Genomic DNA, 18,761 nt, shown 5'->3' with positions numbered 1-18,761 from the left:
TTTTTTTTTTTTTTTTTTTTGTCCTTTGGTTGGTTAAACTGAAAGAATATTCAGAGAACACAAGTCTCCTTGGTGCTGTTCTCTTTAAGAAGCAGAGGTGATGTAAGAGCCTGGAAATGGATGGCAGCTAAAAAATGGCAGTGATAAGAGTGATTGAGAAAGGAATACTCAGTGAGAATGGATAAGGTGCTAGGAGGAGGGAGTGGCTGGAAAAAGAAAGTGTATTTTTAACAACACAAGAGGAAGGGTGGAATGAATGATTAAAACATAATATAAAACCTAAAGGAGGAAAAAATCATTGCAGAAAGGTTTCTATGTGACAGGAGACATTACTTTTCTGATATATTTTTGGAACACAGATAGAAACGGTAGGAAAGAGGAACATTTCTGAAGACCAGAGAAGATCCTGAAAGCAGACTAAGGAGGAATCAGTCATTTCAAAGTTACTGATGTTAGCAGGTGACCTCACCTTGGAGTTTTGCTTTTTAGCCACATGTCACAGTCAGGTTTCTGACTCTTCTCCCTTGTTGATCAGGTGGCTATGAGCATAGAAAAGAACACCTGCCCCACCCCAAGAAACAGAATGAGGATGAATGGGATCACAGGAAAAAGATAACATTTGGGATAGGGGCACGTTTATCAGAATAAATAAATCAAGCAAAATAGTAAGCATGTGCTGAGTCAGAAAGTTCATTTGGACTAAAGGGAAAGGTCCAAAGAATGCACTATGACTATTTTGGAAAAGCAAACAACGAAGAGTTTTTTTCTTCTGCACAGGTTCAATTGGTAAAACTAGAAATACTATGATCAGAAGAAATGTCTCCTTCTTGCTTTATTCCATTTAGATGAGCCTTCAAGAAAAAACAAAATGATTTTTAGAAAAAAAAAATCAATTTAAGTGAGAGTTCTCTTAAAATGTAGTGTTAAAGCCATTCTAAAATTGTTTGAGATCCAACTCTACTTATTAAAAACAACAACCACAAAATACTCTAAATTTGGCCTTCAGTTTCTCATTCATAGCTCTCATTGTCATCAGTATGTGACAGTTTGATGGGATACAGCTATACAAATGCTGCACCGATATGAAGTTTAAAATTCATAGCCTGTTTACTTGTCTCCAAATACCAAGCATCAGTATTCTTTGCTTCAACTAGAGACATCAATATCCCCAAGACACCTGGGAAGATATTTACTAAGAAATGCAATTACTTGATTCACTCCTAACATTCGAGATTTCATAAGTAGAGAGAAAATACCAGCTTCAACTATGAATTTGAGATTCTGAAAAACCTAAGGTGACCTGGTTAAGTAGAAAACAATATACACCTAACAAGAAGGTTTAATAGAGATTAGAAAAGAGAAAATGTAACAACTGGATTAGTTAGAGAAAGTAAGCAATTATATATTTACATTAAAGTATATTTTCTTAGACTAGACTAAGAAGTATACTAATGTTATACTTCAAATAATAAGTAAAATGTTGCCTATAGACTGAGAGAGAGGAAAAGGAAGGAGAGTGGGAAGATGGAATACTTGAGTAGAAGAGAGCATGGACTAGGTAAAAGGCAATGGAGAATCTGCTGGTGGTCATGGAAGGTAATCTCAAACTCTCTAAAGCCAGTGCCCCATCACAGAGGTCCATTTAAAGAATTTAACTCAGTAAAATTAGGAAATGTCAAAAATCTAATAGAATTTCTGTTTGTAAATTGAGAATCAAGGAATCACACAAGTGTATCATATCATACTGCCCTTTATGATTTGGTAGACATCACTCCCAATTATATTATATTTGAGAAGTGCATGGTGTAGGGATTAATGATGTACTTCTTTCCGATGGGCCCACACAGGCTCTACTGAGGTTCTGTGATTAGCAGGATGCAGAGGCAACATATGCATCAGCATTTGGTTTGCAGTTGATTTCCCACCTTTATGGAAAGTTAGGAGGTATAATCCAGAAAAATAAAATATGAAAGGTCATTAGGCTTTGAGGTGAAAGAGAGCTATTAAAATTGCAGAAAATTAATGAGTCTATTGTCCTGTTTCTTAGACCCAGTGCATAAGTGTGAACATTTTAAAAGGGGAAACTCTTTTTTCTTTTGTAACAGGTATGGCACTCTTTTCAACCCCTTCCCCACACCTCCACTACCACCACCAACGCCACCAATTAGTTTTGGGAGGTGCATTGTTACAACCTGCATAGCTACAACTTTGAAGAGGCTCTATGGTAACATATTTCACACAGGGACAAAAAAAAGAAAAATAGAAGGAGGGAGAGAAAGGGAGGGAGAGAGGAAAGAAGGAAGGAAATAAAGGAAACAAAAAAACATGAAAGTATACATGTGAGTAGATTGACCAATACTTAGATTCAAAGTAAATGGGATTATGGAAAAAGGAAGACACTGTGCAAGTGTTGGTAGTGGTGCTTTTCCACAAAACCATGTCAGGAGTGGGGAGATGCTTGGAGTGGGCATCTATGGCCCCGTGGCCCTGACGGAAGCACTGTGTGGGCAGCAGGGTGCTCTGCTGACCAAGCCGGGCCGGAGGAGACCAGGCAGCTGGCAAGCTGCTGGCAGCCAGAGGCAGCAGCAGGTAGAGACCCAGAGCCAGAGCCCCCGAAGAGTTCACAATTATTCATTTTTGTTGGTGCGTCAGCACATCTTCAGCCACATCCACCACAGTAATGTGCTGAGTTTCCACATGGTGTCAATTTGCGGTCACATGCACACATATACGTCTTCATTCTCTATTCAAATATTGATCTCTAAAGGGGTCAAAATAATTGATTGAAAGTGCAAGGATACACTGTATTCATAGTAATTTTTTCCTAAGCCATTGGAAGCATCCCTTTCTCATCTGTCTTGTTTTCTACACATTCTAGCCCTCTGTTTGTCAAAGATCCGTACTACCTCAGTCTATATATCCATGTAAATGCCTTTTATATCTTTTTCTTTATCCCTGGGCTAAGCGTTACATTGCATAATTTTTCTGAATGTATTAACCAAGTGGCACAATGTGTATGGGCAAGGATTCAGCTTCCTAGTCTTTGCCAGACAGGGGAAATGCATCACACAGATGAAGACTGTTCTAGTGATGCCAAGAGAAGTTCCATTGTCTGCGTATGTAACATAACAGATTCTGTGTTTCCACAGTGATGACTAAAATACACCCACCAAGGTGATGGGTTTATCTTGTTTCATGCTTATGTTGAGTTAGTTTTAAAGCAGTGGATGCAAAGGAAGAATAAGGATGATGATTGAACTGTTATCACTTCTTATCAAGTGAGTGCTTACAATGTACCCTGCAGTATGTACTGTACTAAATGCTTCACATATATAATCTTATGTAATCATCACAACATGCCTACTATGTACTCGTGTTTCTCCACTACATAATGAGGTTAAGTAACTAGTGCAGCTAAGTAGTGCTGATTTAAATTCAGGTAGTCTGTTTCCACAGTCCAGGCTCTAGACCAACACATTCTGTACATTTGTGTATATGGGCAAAAATGTTAAGAGATATACCTTGTAGTTTCAAGGTGAGCAGACATCTAATTTCTTTCTCCTTTTTTCACTTAATGAGGCCTTTACACTTGCTGTATGCTGCTTTATTCTTTCCTATCCAACAACACTGCTCCGGCCACCCCCTACTGTCATTTCCATGAACCCACACTAGCCTGGGTACACTAGATTAGTTGGACTGTTGGCTTATCTTTGATATGTTGGGATTCTCAGCTAACACTACAGCCTAGTCAGTGGTTAGCATTTGGCTCTAGGAGAAAAATATTCCCAAACTTTAAAGGACAATCCGACTGATCTATTACCTTATACTTTAGAGAAATGTATACAAAAGAATAAAAATACAGTGACATCTACAGTGGGCTGTGCCACATCAGTGTTTAGGAGGTATTTTTAATTTTAAAAATATCATTAACTTGTAAACCTGTAATTAACTAAATTTCAAGTACCGCCTAAGCAACCCAGCACTAGAGAGTGAGTGTCTTTATAATGAAGGCCTCCCCCTTTTCTTTAGAAACCATTGTGAGTTATTATCTAAAGGGCTTGGTATTTAAACATACACCACTTGATGTTAGTTAAAACTTGGCAAAGCCTCTTAACCAGTTACTTTTAGATGCCACATAATAAAACAATTTGAGCTGTTATCTACCCATATTTTTGAAAACTAGCTGCAAATTCCTTAAATGGGCTCTCTGTGGGTATAAAAGAAAACAGGTGGGCACTTGGACTAGTTTTCATTTCAAGAATAGGCTTTAAATATGTTGACTTCTAGAAAGACCATTAAACCTTTGCAACACCTACTAGAAAATAAAAGAAAATCCTATGTGAGTTAATACATTACCTCAATATACGCACTCTACCCTCAACTCCAGCTTTTGCCATTTATGTGACCATAATCCAAAGGACTTTCTTGTTAAATATTAATACCCATTGGTTGTTTCTTGTGGCGCTCCAGCAGAATTAGCCAATAACACCTCTACCCACTCCCCACCACCACCCACTTAGCAGATAAGAAACCAAACCTCAGAGTTAGGGGACTTGCTAAGAGCCACAGCATACAGTGCTAGGGCCAACCTCAAGGTTCTATTCCTAAAACCTCCCAATCAGCTGCTAAGCATGTTCACCTCTTCAAGTATTAGCAGACAAAGGAAAAGCACATAGCACCAAGGTTTCATTCTTCCCATACTTTTGAAAATCAAAAATTGGTAAATTTCTTTTTATTTTAAGTGGTATTTACTTCACTTTACACTCTTCCCAAAAGCCCACAAACCCTGGTATAAACTATAAAACAATTGCAAACTAGTTCAACCTCTGTGGAAAGCAATATGGAGATACCTCAAAGTGATACAAGTAGATCTACCATTTGATCCAGCAATTCCACTACTGGGCATCTACCCAAAAGATCAAAAGTCACTTTATGAAAAAGACACCTGCACTCAAATGTTTATAGCAGCACAATTCACAATTGCAAAGCTGTGGAAACAACCCAAGTGCCCATCAATTCATGAGTGGATTAATAAAATGTGGTATATGTATACCATGGAGTACTACTCAGCTTTAAAAAACAACGGTGAGATAGCACCTCTTGTATATTCCTGGATAGAGCTGGAACCCATTCTACTAAGTGAAGTATCTCAAGCATGGAAAAGCCAGCACCACATGTACTCACTAGCAAATTGGTATTAACGGATCAACACCTAAGTGGACATATAGGAGTAACATTTATCGGGTGTTGGGAGTGGGGGGAGGAGAGGATGGGTTTATAAAACACAATGAGTGAGATGTGCAACGTTTAGGGGATGGACATGCTTGAAGCTCTTACTCGAGGGGGGGGCATGGGCAATATATGTAACCTTAACACTTGTACCCCCATAATACGCTAAATTAAAAAAAATTGAAAAAAAAAAACTATAAAACAGCAGCAGATTAATGGTGGAAGGATTATAATAAAAAGCTAGGATGGGGAAGTGGCTAAGGAAAGATAAGTTAATAGGATGGAATTAAGAGAATGAGAATAACTAATGGGGCATGATAGACCTAAGATTATGATGACAGGGTGGAGCTAAGATGGTAATAGCAAGCTGAGAAGCAGTTGAAAAGGCAGTGAAAGGAGGTGGGTGAGATGATTTAGCAATATAAATGGTGTTGTGGAAATGAGGCCAGAGTGCATTCACCCAGCTGTGAACAGTGTGATGAGAAAATATTAAGCTGAGTCATTTAAACAGTCTGAATAATAATAGTAATAATAAAAATAAAATACAGTAGAAAGAGTATAATACGGGACAGTGGTCTCCAACTGCTACATAAATGCAGGAAGCAGTTTAGCTATTTATTTTCAAAGTTGGAAACTTAATACCAAATAACCAGTGGAGGTTTAAATCATTTTTCTACTTGACACTTGTGTAACTAAGACGCAATTGTTCACTGGGCTATTATTGACCTGCTCCATCTTAATGCACCTAGGAAACTTTCACATTTAAGCTACAACTTTCAGCTAAGCTAGAGAAAAGCTCACTCTGCAAGGAGACTGGTTTTTTTCAGTGTCCAGATGTATGGAGTACCCAAAGTCCAGGTAAAATCTACTCTTTCTAAGCTTATGGTAAAAGATGGTAGATAGATGGAATTTGAATATGCACATAAGATTTTCTCTTTTATGGTTTTGAATTTTGTTGATTTTCATTTCCCATTAGTCTTCATTTAACCAAGCTGCTCGGAGAAATGTAGAAAAGCGTGTGCTAATTATGTTGCTCTATAGTGCTTGGGGGTAGCAAATAATGCATCCTACATCTAACATACCATTCTACCTTTCCAAAAGAGTCTCAGAGGAGGATTTAGAGTTAAACCTGGGTTTTTAATGAGATAAGTGGAGGGAACCCTGAAGCCTGAACTCCATCAACACATTTCAATTTATGGTCAGTATCTTAGGTATGGGACTATGAGAGACCTACAAACTAAGACCTCAGTTTTCAAAAGAAAAATACCACTTATTATGCAAGAGGATGTATCACCAAGCAAATTTGATTGGTTTATCAAGTTTCAGGTGAGATTATAATATTATCAAGAGAGGGGAGGATTAAGGAATAGACCAAAAATAAAACTCTATCATGCCAAGAAACTTATTACCTTAACATTACTCTTGCACTGTTATAAGTAATAGGGAAATAAAAACTTGAGGGAAAAGTTGGGTTAGTATTTCTGACAATAAATTTTTTCAGATCCTTGGCTAAAGCTGGTATGAGCTGTGGGCTTAGAGAGAGGAAAGAAGTCCACAGCTACCATAGGTCCATATGTCATGAGCTAAAGAGATAAGAACCAGGACCAACATGCATCATCTGAATTTGATCACTGCTCTAAAAACCATCAACTCCCACTCTCTAAAAGGATCTAAAGTCTTCGTGGTGGGTGTTTCCAGTGGAAAGTAGGATTTTGTATGTAGGGTTATCACAGTCTGATGTTGTTTCCCTACTCTAGCTAAATTTTTTTAAAAGCTTAATATTTTTTATTTTACTTATAGCTCTCTTTGATACTTTAATATTAACAAGAAGAACAGTCATATGTTTTGTGGGAGATATGAGCCTATAAGCATGGAAATTTATCTGTTTCATGATTGTTTGAATAACTAAACATGAGAAAGATGTATATATATATATTTAAAGTCTCCATGATGCTTACTATTTTTCCCCTTTAGAACGTGTTTTACCCACAATCCCCCACCCCATTCAAGGTCAGTATGATTTTTATCACTGTAGCTCTGTTATGGGTCATTCTCCATCATCTATAATGTACAAAGCATACAAAGGGGGAAAATACATTCACAAAATTCACATAAAGTATAAATCTTTTTTTTTCTTAAACCTTCAAAAGGAAGTCAATCAGTTGCTCCCTCACTTGGTGATAGGCATATAACAAGTCTATCACCTGACCTAACTTCAGTTTGGTCAGTAGCTGGGAAGACAATACTAAACTTAGAAAGCAGCAACTAATATTTATTACAGGTAACTATGAGCTGACATATTTGAAACACAGCCAGTTAAATTCTCTAGCTCACAAAAATACAAATCCTCTGACCATCCTCACATTTGGAGGTTTATATAATACAATCCAAATCTGAAGTCATTGGAATAACCAGTAAAAATGAATTTATATACTGCCAAAGGTTAAACCCAACCAGATTAAAACAAGGACATTGCTTTTCCTTAAAAAATCTTGGCCAATTCACAGGTTTTTCCTTTCAAACATAACTATCTTAGAAAATTAAAAAAAAAACACAAGAAAAAAACACCAAGGTAGTAATTCTGTATTCCTTTTCATAAAACTTTCTACACACTCAAATTAAATATTGCCTTCTACATCACATTTAGATGCAAGTACAGCCACAACTTTCTAGCTTAAGGCTATTTAAAGGCAAATTGGCAAATAAAATTAAAACAATACAAAAAAAATCTGAAATGAAACCAACCTACCATTGAAATTAAATTCCAGAAAAGTGATTTGCAAATAGCACTCAAAGACCTGAGAAAAAATGGAAACTAGGCCATGCGGGGCCTAGTGTGGAAAAAATAAATCCAATTAAACAAGATTATCATACCCACTATAAGGGAAATGTGCTCAGAATTAAAGGTAGAAAGCTGCTGCTTTAAAAGTTTGAAGATGAATCATGTTTCATTAACACTTATCCAAACTAAAAATTAGAGCAAAATTGGCTGTAGATATTCAGAGTGTCAATAATGCAATGTTTTGCATATGTATGCATTCATATATATGCAAACTTATTTTAATTATATTTTAAATAAGGATTGCAAAGTTTCAAGGATCAACTAGACAGCTTAATAAAAGAGTTATTCTTAAATTTTAAGAAAGGTCCAAACTATTTTTAGTATAAAAGCTTAGAAGAACTCGGTTGAATAAAAAACTTCCCTAAAACAATGAAATCTGTCTTTTAATCCCAGCCACTAAAAATAAGACTGTTAAAATGTTCCTGTTTTTTAGACTTAACATGAAACTTAATGTTCATGGAAAATATCCCATTTTTGAATTCCTGACATGCCACAATTATTTTAAGACATGTATCTTCTAGTGTTGCTGCAGAGATTGACACCATTTTATCAGGTTGCCATCTTGCAAATATCTTGATATGAGAAACATGCACACACACATTTGTCCCAACGGATAATATTTCTAAAGAGGTCATGTCCCATCCAAGATGAGCTTTCTACAGTATCACTGTGACTCTAGGTACCCTTTGTGAGAGCAGTTCTACAGCCACAAACTCAAATATTTATCTGATCAAGCATTATGATATGTGTAACATTGAACAAAGTGAAGCCTGACACCATTCCCAAAGGACAGCTGTCAGTTATTGAAAAACAGTCTGGACTAGGGATGGAACACTTGGGATTTTGCTGAACTTTGTATTTCCCACACACTGAATTATTGATTGGAGAATGACCCTAGTTTGATTTTACATTGTAGGTAGACTGTAGTTAGCTTTCTTAGATCCACTAGTTTTTTAGAGAATATAGTTTATCTTACTACTAATACCTTGGGCTTCTGCTAGTGGAAATTGGAAAGCTGTTCATTGAGACTTGGGATAGCTGGTGGGTGAGATTGTTATGCCCTTCTTAAGTTCCCTGTTCTTTACAAGAACTTTAACTTCCTAGAAATCAAAATCACTTTTCTCCTCCTCTTCCTGATCAAGAAGGCAACCCATGTGAAATGCAGTTACCCATGTGAAATGCAGTTTCCCATAGAAAGAAACACTAACAATAGGATGCTTAACCCCCAATATGGTGCCAACTGACACCCAAATATCTACGAAAAGTATGCCTTTTCATCTAGTTATGTGGTCATAACTATAGTGAAGACACCTTCACTTAGTTAAATATTACAGATTGCCATCATCTATATGAAATCCTTAATTTTATCCCTAAAGTGTTAACATGTCTCTAAGCAACTAATTGATATAAATGGCCTGAAGAATTGTGAACTGATTAATTTCCTTAAGATGTTTTGAAAGCAGGAGAAAGTCACAAAGATCTTTTTCTGTCCTCCCATCATAAAAAAAGAGGACTTTCCCTTCTTATTTCCAACCTAACAGAAATACACATTTCATTTCAGCTGCTTCATTGCTAACAGCACTCATTGGAGGGTCTCAACCATCCCCACCCTGCACGCTGATCAAGCTGACAGGGGTGCACAGCAGAGTCACAGCAGGACGCAGTCCTAAATCCCTTCAAGCTGTGATTAAACAAAAACAAGGCTCAATAAATCAAATGCATTTCCCTTGGGTTTCCTTCATCACATTGCTTGATTTTCTGCAGTGATAATAATAATACTGGAATTACACCAAAGGGTAATTTGTATTGGCTGTGGCCAATCAGAAATTTTCAAATGTCCTTTTTTCCTATGCCAAAACCAAAACAAAACAATAAAATCACTAGCTTTCCCTGCTCCTTGGTTTAAAAGATATAAATAAAATAGTGTTTCTTCCTTGATCTGTTTCTGATAGGTGTTTTTTCCCATTAATTTTAATTTAGGTTTATTTATTCTGAAATGTTTGGAATTGCATAAATTTGCATAAATACCCCTGACTACATTGCTGCAGAAAATCCACTGAATTGTAAAATGAGGAAAGCATAGGCTCTAAATGTCTGAGGGAACTTTTCTCACTTTGTTAGGCTCAAATCATTTCCTGAGGCCTCTGAATACTGGGCAGTGACAACATTTCTTCTCATCAGCTTACTTGCACATGGCCCTTCTTCATAATGCAAGTGCACCCAGAGATGCCCTGACATTGAGAAGGACTGTGGGTTTGGAATGAGGCAAGGAAACCAGCCTCAGAAAGTTAAAATGAAGTGAAACGAGGGAAAAGGACAAGGACAAACAACCATTGTTTTGTTTTTATGACTCTCAAGCAAAGAATTCCTTTGAGCTTGGGGCTCTCTGGGCTCAATCAGCCAATCCTTTTCTGATTACTGCCACTTTAAAAACAAAACAAAACAAATCCTGGAATGTGTCTCACTTGTTTGCCTCCCATCTGATTATTTATCCCAAGTGAACAGCCTTTCCATTCACTAACCCCGTGTGGCAAGTGGGTTTGGGAAATGTTGAGATTATCTTTCAGGTTCAGGCATGGCACTGGGTTTGTTGACAGCTGCTTGCCATTCCGTCCCTGTTTTTCCATTGATAAAACGCATTGCACATGGCTGAGTTTGCATGATTAATACAGCTGTCCAAAGCTTTCTCTGAAAACAAAAAAACACCCCTCCCAAAAAAAAATTAAAGTTAAAAAAATTAAAATCCAAACCACAAACAAATCAGGCTTGCAGAAATCTGGAGTCAGCCTGGCATGCTTCCTCCAAAGGGAGAGGGATATTCTTATGGGCATCACAGTAGTCTGGCATCACAACAGCCGAATTCTATCTATAGTAGAAAGAGGAGAAGTGCCTTCCCTCACCTGGTACTCCCAAGAATGGGTTCTTGAAATGGGATAAAAGGAAAAATTGAGAAAAACCCTGAACATATCCCACACTGTGAAGATCCCCGGACAAATCTACAGTTTTATTTATTGTCCATAGGATAGCATCCTGGATATTAATAAGAAAATGCTTCTTTTCAGTTCCTTAATATAACAGTATTTCACCTTGTCTAATAAGGGTAATAATAATAATAATAACAACAATAGCTGACATAGTGGGCTTCTCATACCAATAAAATTCTAAGGACTTGTGCATGTATTAACTCTATTAATCCCCACAACTCTAAGAAAGTAACATGCATCTTTTCCCACACTTTTTAATGATCAAAGGACATTCAAATTTCAATCTACCCCTTGCTGCACCCAGACACATATATAGATCCATAGTACATTATAAATAACTGTTAAGTATACATTCATGTTTATTAAATATACATCTGTCCAATGAATTTAAAAGCATTTATTTTATGTATTATAATGTTTATAACACAAAATACTCAGTTACTTTGAATATCCATACACTTTTACACAGTCGATTTTCAAATATCCTCAACACACAGAGAGCTGTATGCCCAACTCACACAGATTTATATGAAAACATTCATCTTTAAAAACACGAGCTGAGCTATCTGGCATCAGCACATCTAATTTCACACATTTATTCAGGCTGATTTACATACACACCTCTATTAATCATGGATAATTACTAGCATTGTTCTCTGTAATTCAGTTTTTCCAACTGTGAAATGGGAAAGAAATTATATTTTTCATGCCTACAAGCTCAAAGTGGTGTTTTAAATAATGTACAAAAGAGAGCTTCAAGTTCCCAGAAAGAAAGCATATTGAATTTAAAATAATCATATTCAGATACACATATTTCTTATAATTTATAAAAGCACTGATATTTAGAGGTACGCTTGTATCATATTGCATGGACATTAGCCAGATATAAGTTCAGTGTGCCTTCATTATAGTTTGCTGCATTATGGATTCCAAGGATGTCTGAAATGCCCACGCTGCTACCAAGTTTAAATATGGAAGTATCCCAAGGCCAAATAAAAAATGACTTTTTATTATTCTTTTACCAATATCATAATATTACACTTCAGAGGAGCTGCAAAATTCCACGGTTCCTTATTATGTAGCACCCACAGATACACTTACACACTTCCAATGGATGCCCCGTGCCTGTTATGCACATTAGCACATGTCATACTAATCCAAAGTCATCAACCTAAAGCACTCGCCTTTTTGCTGGTCAAGGGTAGAAAGCGTGTCCTGGGAAGGATTTCAGTTTTTAAATATATCTCTCCTTTCCCACTAGCTGGCAGAAAAAAAGGGTCTTGTTTCTGCTGATAGAACCTGGGCAGCCATGTCAGCACAAATTTACCATGAGATCATTGGCCTTGATTAATACACAGGAAAATAATTAGGAGTTGACCTGAATAACTGATCCCCTGGCTCCTTTATTGGGAACAACAGTCTGATTTCCTCCTGATTTTCTTTAGTGGTTGGGAAGCAATTGGGATAGTTGTACCAGTATTTCATATGGAATCAGTAATTCACTTGTTAATCCAATGATTTAGACTCAACTGTAATAGTGAGGTGTGCTTCTCATTTCTGAGTCTTACCTCTTCCTGCCTCTCTACTCTTCCTTCTGCTATATTTCCTCAATTGTTCTTATTCTCTTCCTGTTAAAATTTGCTAGCAAGAATAAATCCGAAATTTATTCACACCATTATTTAAGTGACCAACAGAGGCTGGAGGTGTTATTTCTTTCAGAATTTACATTTAACTTTAAGCTAAATGAATAAAAATCCTACAATGTCAATTTAAAGATAGGAAAATGTTTAGTCCTAGGACTCATTTCTAATGCTTTTTCCTTGTTTCCTAGTCTGGATCTGCCTACACCAGTCAGCCTTTCCTGGTGATCTTTCTCTACTTACACTTTGCTGTACTATTTAGATTTCTGGAGCCAATAGGAACTTGAAAATTAATACTTTTTTTTTTGAAAATCCAAGCATACTCTAAATTTTAATTTGATGGAAATATTGCTCTTCTATGTGCTTTATGGAAAAAAAAATCTTTCAAAGTAACAATTACATTTGGGGATTAAGTTTAAGTAATTGGCAGTCTTGTCTTTTTAATTAAAAGGAATAAAGCTGCCTAAGAAGAGCTCAGTGAGATCTGCAGTGAAAAAGTTGGCATGCTGCCCCAAAGGGTGAGAAGACCAGACTCCTGAATGGACAGAAAACTGACACAGGCTCCTCCAGTCTTTACAGCTCACCCCAATGGAGCTTGCCCTTGCTGTTTGTGTCACATGCCATTTGGCATGAGCATAGCAATCTGCTGTGGAAAGCACTGCATGTGGACAGGAAGGAGGTCCTTTTGTTGGGAGCTTAGTTCTGGGATCAGGGATATTGTATGGAGCTAGAGTTCCTAAAGGAAGTGGTAGTACTTAGAGTCGAAAACAAACAAACAAACATATATTCTGCTAAGTTTTGAATTCTCAGGACAATCCCAGCCTCTGACAAATGTCATATCATAGCACAAAAAGTATAAACTTTAATTTTAGTCTTTCCTTTGGCTTCCTCTTTGTTTTTCACCTGAAATTCCTGTTTCTGATACCTATATTTCTTTATTTTCTTTTTCTCTACATTTTCCATCATATTCACCTTGCATTACATAATATACATGTTTGCTTTGACATCCTTCAAACAAAACTAAAGGAGACATTTTGATAATATTAACACTCACTTTGAAACATTGATTACTAGCCATGCCAGCACCGTAAAGCCATTATATTATCCCTTCTATCTGGAGGAAATATTGACTTCTGAAGAGGCAAGCTAAAGTTTAGTAGCAACTTCTCTTAACAGTCACTCTATCCTCATGATGTCCTTTCATCATCAAAAGTTATTTTTAGGCATTAAATTAGGAGTGCCTTTCTGGGGGGGGGGAATAAAAACAATGTAAGAGATCCCATCTTATACTTGCCCTTGTATACTGCTGGGAAGAAACACACCTGCCGAGTTAGAACACAGCATGACATAATGAGTTTGGAATTCCAATTTAAGGTGTTTGTATGTACTCAGATGCATGATGGGAGTAGGCACACTGCTCACTAGGGCTCCACGGAGAATTATCAGCGTATATCCACCACAAATCAATGTGGGGAGAGACCTTACAAGTCATTTATCATGCTTCCTAATTGGACCCTGGGGAGCCAGGCACCACCATAGTTTACTATATGTTTTGCTTATCATTGTGCTGATTGTATAAGAAAATGTTCCCCACATCTTTATAACACATATGTACATTTAGCGCCTAGACATTACCACTAACATAGTACCTTTACAATAAATCGTAGCTATCAGTCCATTCTACTTTTTATCTGCCCCATACTCAGATATTCTGGCTTAACTACCCACCTCTAAACCTTGTAGTTGCAGTATGACATATTTTACTGCCTAAGAGGACACCGTTTGGGGCAACAGAAGCATACTGGGGCTTTAAAAAAGCTGTAAAAGCAGTAGAAGATAACTGTGCCTTGGCTGAGTGTCCATTCTGTTTACCATCCCATGCTCTTTAGCTCACACAGCAGTAAGCACTCCCAGCCATGTTCTATGTTGGAAAGTTGCTTGGCCATTCTAAAATGCTCTCTCAACTATATATGGGGGTTTTGTATGACTTGGAAGTGTGTGTGGGGGGGAGGGTGTTTGGAAGTCAGAAACAGCTAAAAAAGAAAAGAAGAAACAAAGCAGCAATTTGCCCTTCTCTGTTGAATCACAAGCTAGAGTAACTTGGGAAATGTGTTTATTTTTCTCCCTGGAGTTCCAGAACACAGGTAAGTTCATCATTGAAATCTGTTAAGTGTAGCAGTGCTAAAAAGATGGAATGATCCCATTCATTGGAGGCTGGTCTTCTGTTAGTAGATCAACCTTCCCGTTCTTACTCATTAATAGTATGACTTTTTATTCTGCACTTAGGTGTACTCTCCACTTGCTTTTGCCTTTGCTTTGTATAGTTTCTTATAGAGTTCACATTTTCTTTTCTTTATGATTTCTAATCATTAGGAACACAAGGAAGAGCCTTCATTCTTGATGGGCAGTTAAAACTAGTTTTTGGCACAGGTTACTTTATTGGATATGCATGATATTCTGATAACACCATTCATTTACTCAAAGGAATATTATCCTAGTACATGCTCTGAGCTGAATCTTGGAGATGACAATGGAGAACAAACCAGGTATAGCCTCTGCGCTAATAGAGTTTACAGACCAGATGGAAAAAATACACAATGAAGCAAGCAACCACAGTAAACCTGATTAAGTTCATGCTAGGCTACCTGCCAGGTGTTTGGGGAGAAAAGAGCAGGGCACTTTAGCCATCCTAGGCTAGGCAGGGAAGGCTTCCAGGTGAAAGTGAAGTTTAAAAAGAAAAAAGGGGAGAATCGAGGAAAAAGCAGATCATCCCAGTGCATCCAAAGGTCTAGAATCCAGAAAGAACTTAACTGATAGGGATTTGACATTAAGTCTAATTAATTTTGAAGTCTAGAAAAAAAAAACATTTTTTCCTGAATAGTTTTTTACTTATCCTCTTTTACATCTCTCCTGCTTTAAAAAAAAAGTAAGAAGGAAATGTTATAAAGTAGTGAAGTTAAAGGTGAGGGGCTTCTATAGGTAACAATAATCTATTGTACATTTCAAAATAGCTTGAAGAGAATAATTTGAATGTTCCTATCATTAAGAAAAAGTTAAAAAATATTTAAGGTGATGGATATCCCAGTTACCGTTATTTGATCTTTACACATTACAGGAATGTATCATTTAAATAAAAAAAGATGATTTCTAGGAAAAAAAATAAAGCTTAGGGGTTAGGCATTTCCACCTCTATTACACTTTTAGGACAAGAAAGAGCTCACGTTGGATTGATTGGCTTGATTAACATGCACTAATACTACACACTGTGTGGTAAGGAGCACTATTTGGGGGCAGTTTTCTGGTGGATCCTGAGAGCAATTAACTAGCAGAACATCTAAAGAAAACTTACATATTTTCAGTATGGAAGATTGAGGGTAGGTTTATATTTTAGTTGTAGAAATAGTCAGGTCGTAAGGAACCATCAATACTTTCTGAGAGTTGTGCCAGAATCTGGCTATCATGCTATATTTGGAGTCAGTGACACAGCAGGAGTTACAGATAAACCAGACTTGTTACTGAGGCATCCTGAAACTCCACGGAATACAGTCCCTGGAGAGAGTCCAAAGCAGAGCTGCACTTACCAAGTCCTGCGCTGTAGCGGTTAGTGCAATAGAGGTAGGTCCAAAGGTAACTCAGAGCACACCGACATTTTTTAATCCCTTATCTTCTTATTTCCAGGAGCTTTAAAACCCCAGGAAATCTCACAAATTCACTTGTTATCTCTGCATTCAAATTCCTCAGGCTAGTTACCTCGTTTCATGGTATTATAATGTTTTTGATTTTGAAACTACAAAATGAAAATGCACATTACATTGATTAAAGACAGTCTTGCATCCTTTAGGATTCTGACTTTAAAATGTGTTCTAAAATAGAATTTAGGGCTGGGAAATAGAAAGAGAAGACCAGAAAAGACAAAGATCTCCAGAGACCTATCCAAACTTGTATTTTAAATCCTTCTTACCAAGTCAATAAATGAAGGTATAGACGGCTTTAAAGCATACATAAAATGTATGTTTTTAAACACAGAAAATATAATCTACTTTATGTTTTAACAACTAAGTTGAATCAACAACTAAGTAGACTTGGGGCTGGGAGGGGGCACTTTTTAAATGAGTTGACTGGTCTCTTCATTGCAACAAGGGCCAAAGGGCCAGAATTGTACCCACAGGTACAATGGTGCATGTCTGCCCCTGAGTACTTTATAGACAGCTAATACAAATCAATTTACTTCTGAAATTTTTCTAATCATATATATATATATATATATATATATATATATATATATATATACACACACATATATATTTTAGGTGGCATAGCCCAGGCAAGAAACCTGTCTATTAAACTTAGCCTCTTGGGCATTCTTGAACACTTTAATTCATTGATTATTAAAAATTAAATTTCTCAGGCTGAATAAGAAATTCAGGATGTGAGAAAGCTGACTTGGTATAAGAGACTTAGTAACATCTTCTCTTTATGTTGAGAGTGTTTAGTGAGACTGTGCTTTCTGTAACAATCCATATCACTGCCGACCACAGCCCACAGGAGTTCAAGTCAAATCATGCACCTATATACTTACTCTACAGGACAATTACCTGGTACATCAAGCCTCTGGTCAGAAAGACCGCATAACCCATATGGTATGTTCTTTATTGCATTGTCATTTCATGCTCTTAAGATCATTCTGCTTAACGAAATTAGGGCTCAGCCATCTTGCTTCTCTTTTGTTTTACTACATGATGTTATTCAAGTAAAAAATGAGGGAAAAAATTCAGTCTTTTTATAATGTTGTCAACCCAATGCCAAATAATTAGAAAGTGATTATTTTCTTTTCTCCACATTTGAGGGTTTTAAAAAATGCATTGATTTGTTTTTATAAATAGTTTTCTAGTCTGATAATAAATGTTATGCTTTCTCATTATGGAAGAATTTGAAAACATATGAAACTAAAAAGAAGAAAATAAAAATCCTATATAATCCCCCTCTTCAGAGATAACACCATTAATGTGATATAAATGAATGCTTTGTCTGAATGCTTGAGCTGTCAGTGTATTATAGAATGTTCAAGTTAACAATCTAAAATATTTCCTACTTCTTGTCCTCTCTGAGGCTGGGCATGTTTCTGTTACTTGTTCAAGGTGATAGCACAGGCAGACCCAGGAGCACCCTTCCCGCCCTGGCCGGGGTACGCTCCAAAGTGATGGCAACACTCAAAGCACTTGCAGGTCCAGTTCAAATCTGACTCATCTTACAAGAGGTTCCCCTGGTGTCACCTCCAAGATTCCCAGTAAGGGACCCCGTTTTGGGTGTGGGAGCTCATACATTCCCTCTCTAGAGTATTAATATTTTCCCTTTTATAGATTTGTCTTTATAATGCAGAAACTTTTTATTTAAATTTTTTTTTCTCATTCCATCCCTTATAGAATTTTCGGGTTACAGAGGTTTGGCCATCCAATTGATGAGATTAAGGAATGAGGCTCAAATATTTCATTCACATTTTACATAAAGAAATAATACCAGCATTAATTTTAGTTCAGGTTTGTTCATCCATTCAACAAGGAGTTAGCACCATTTGTCTAGGGTTGCAATATTCTGGCAATTCTATCCATGCCTACTTCATTATTCACTACTAAATAGCAGCAAACATCTGAAGTTCATTTCCAGTAACGTTAAACTCTAGGAAGAAAAACCCTTAGAGGTATTTGATAGGAAAGTGCAAAATTCCTTTTTGGTACAAATCGAGCTAAGGGAGGCCAACTTCCTTTCTCAAATATTGATAACCCGCTAAGATTGCTTAGTTTTCTCAGCCAGTTTGATATATTCTCTTGGTTGTCAGAACAATGGTCCACCCATGAACTAAGAAAGCAGGAAGAACCATAAGGTTGTGATTCAGATCCATTTCTCTATGTTGACTCTTCCACCCCTTAACTAGACCCCGAATGATTACTGTTGTTCCCAGAGAGCATTATTCTAGAAATATTAGGCATTGAAGTTTATGAATATCAAACATGGGAGAAAACCAGAAGCTCTAACAATCCAAATAGGAATCATAAGGCAAATTATTTT

At 36.8% G+C, this 18,761-nt stretch overlaps 1 protein-coding gene across 2 annotated transcripts in view; it reads left to right on the top strand.

The window, feature by feature from the left end:
* The window catches only part of LSAMP (limbic system associated membrane protein), a 605,854-nt gene that overhangs the window by 563,603 nt on the left and 23,490 nt on the right, over positions 1–18,761 (top strand). Inside the window, exon 7 of one of the 2 annotated variants that reach the window (XM_020288073.2) lies at positions 7,204–7,239. The exons of the other annotated variant lie outside the window; for it this stretch is intronic. Within the exon in view, the coding sequence (XP_020143662.1) occupies positions 7,204–7,239 (36 nt within the window). The remainder of the gene's footprint in view (positions 1–7,203; positions 7,240–18,761) is intronic. 2 annotated transcript variants of the gene reach the window in all.

Source organism: Microcebus murinus, chromosome 1, assembly GCF_040939455.1.
Source record: "Microcebus murinus isolate Inina chromosome 1, M.murinus_Inina_mat1.0, whole genome shotgun sequence".
NCBI lineage: Eukaryota > Metazoa > Chordata > Mammalia > Primates > Cheirogaleidae > Microcebus > Microcebus murinus.
Note: the sequence above shows the minus strand (reverse complement) of the source record. Positions and strands in the feature narration are given on the sequence as shown.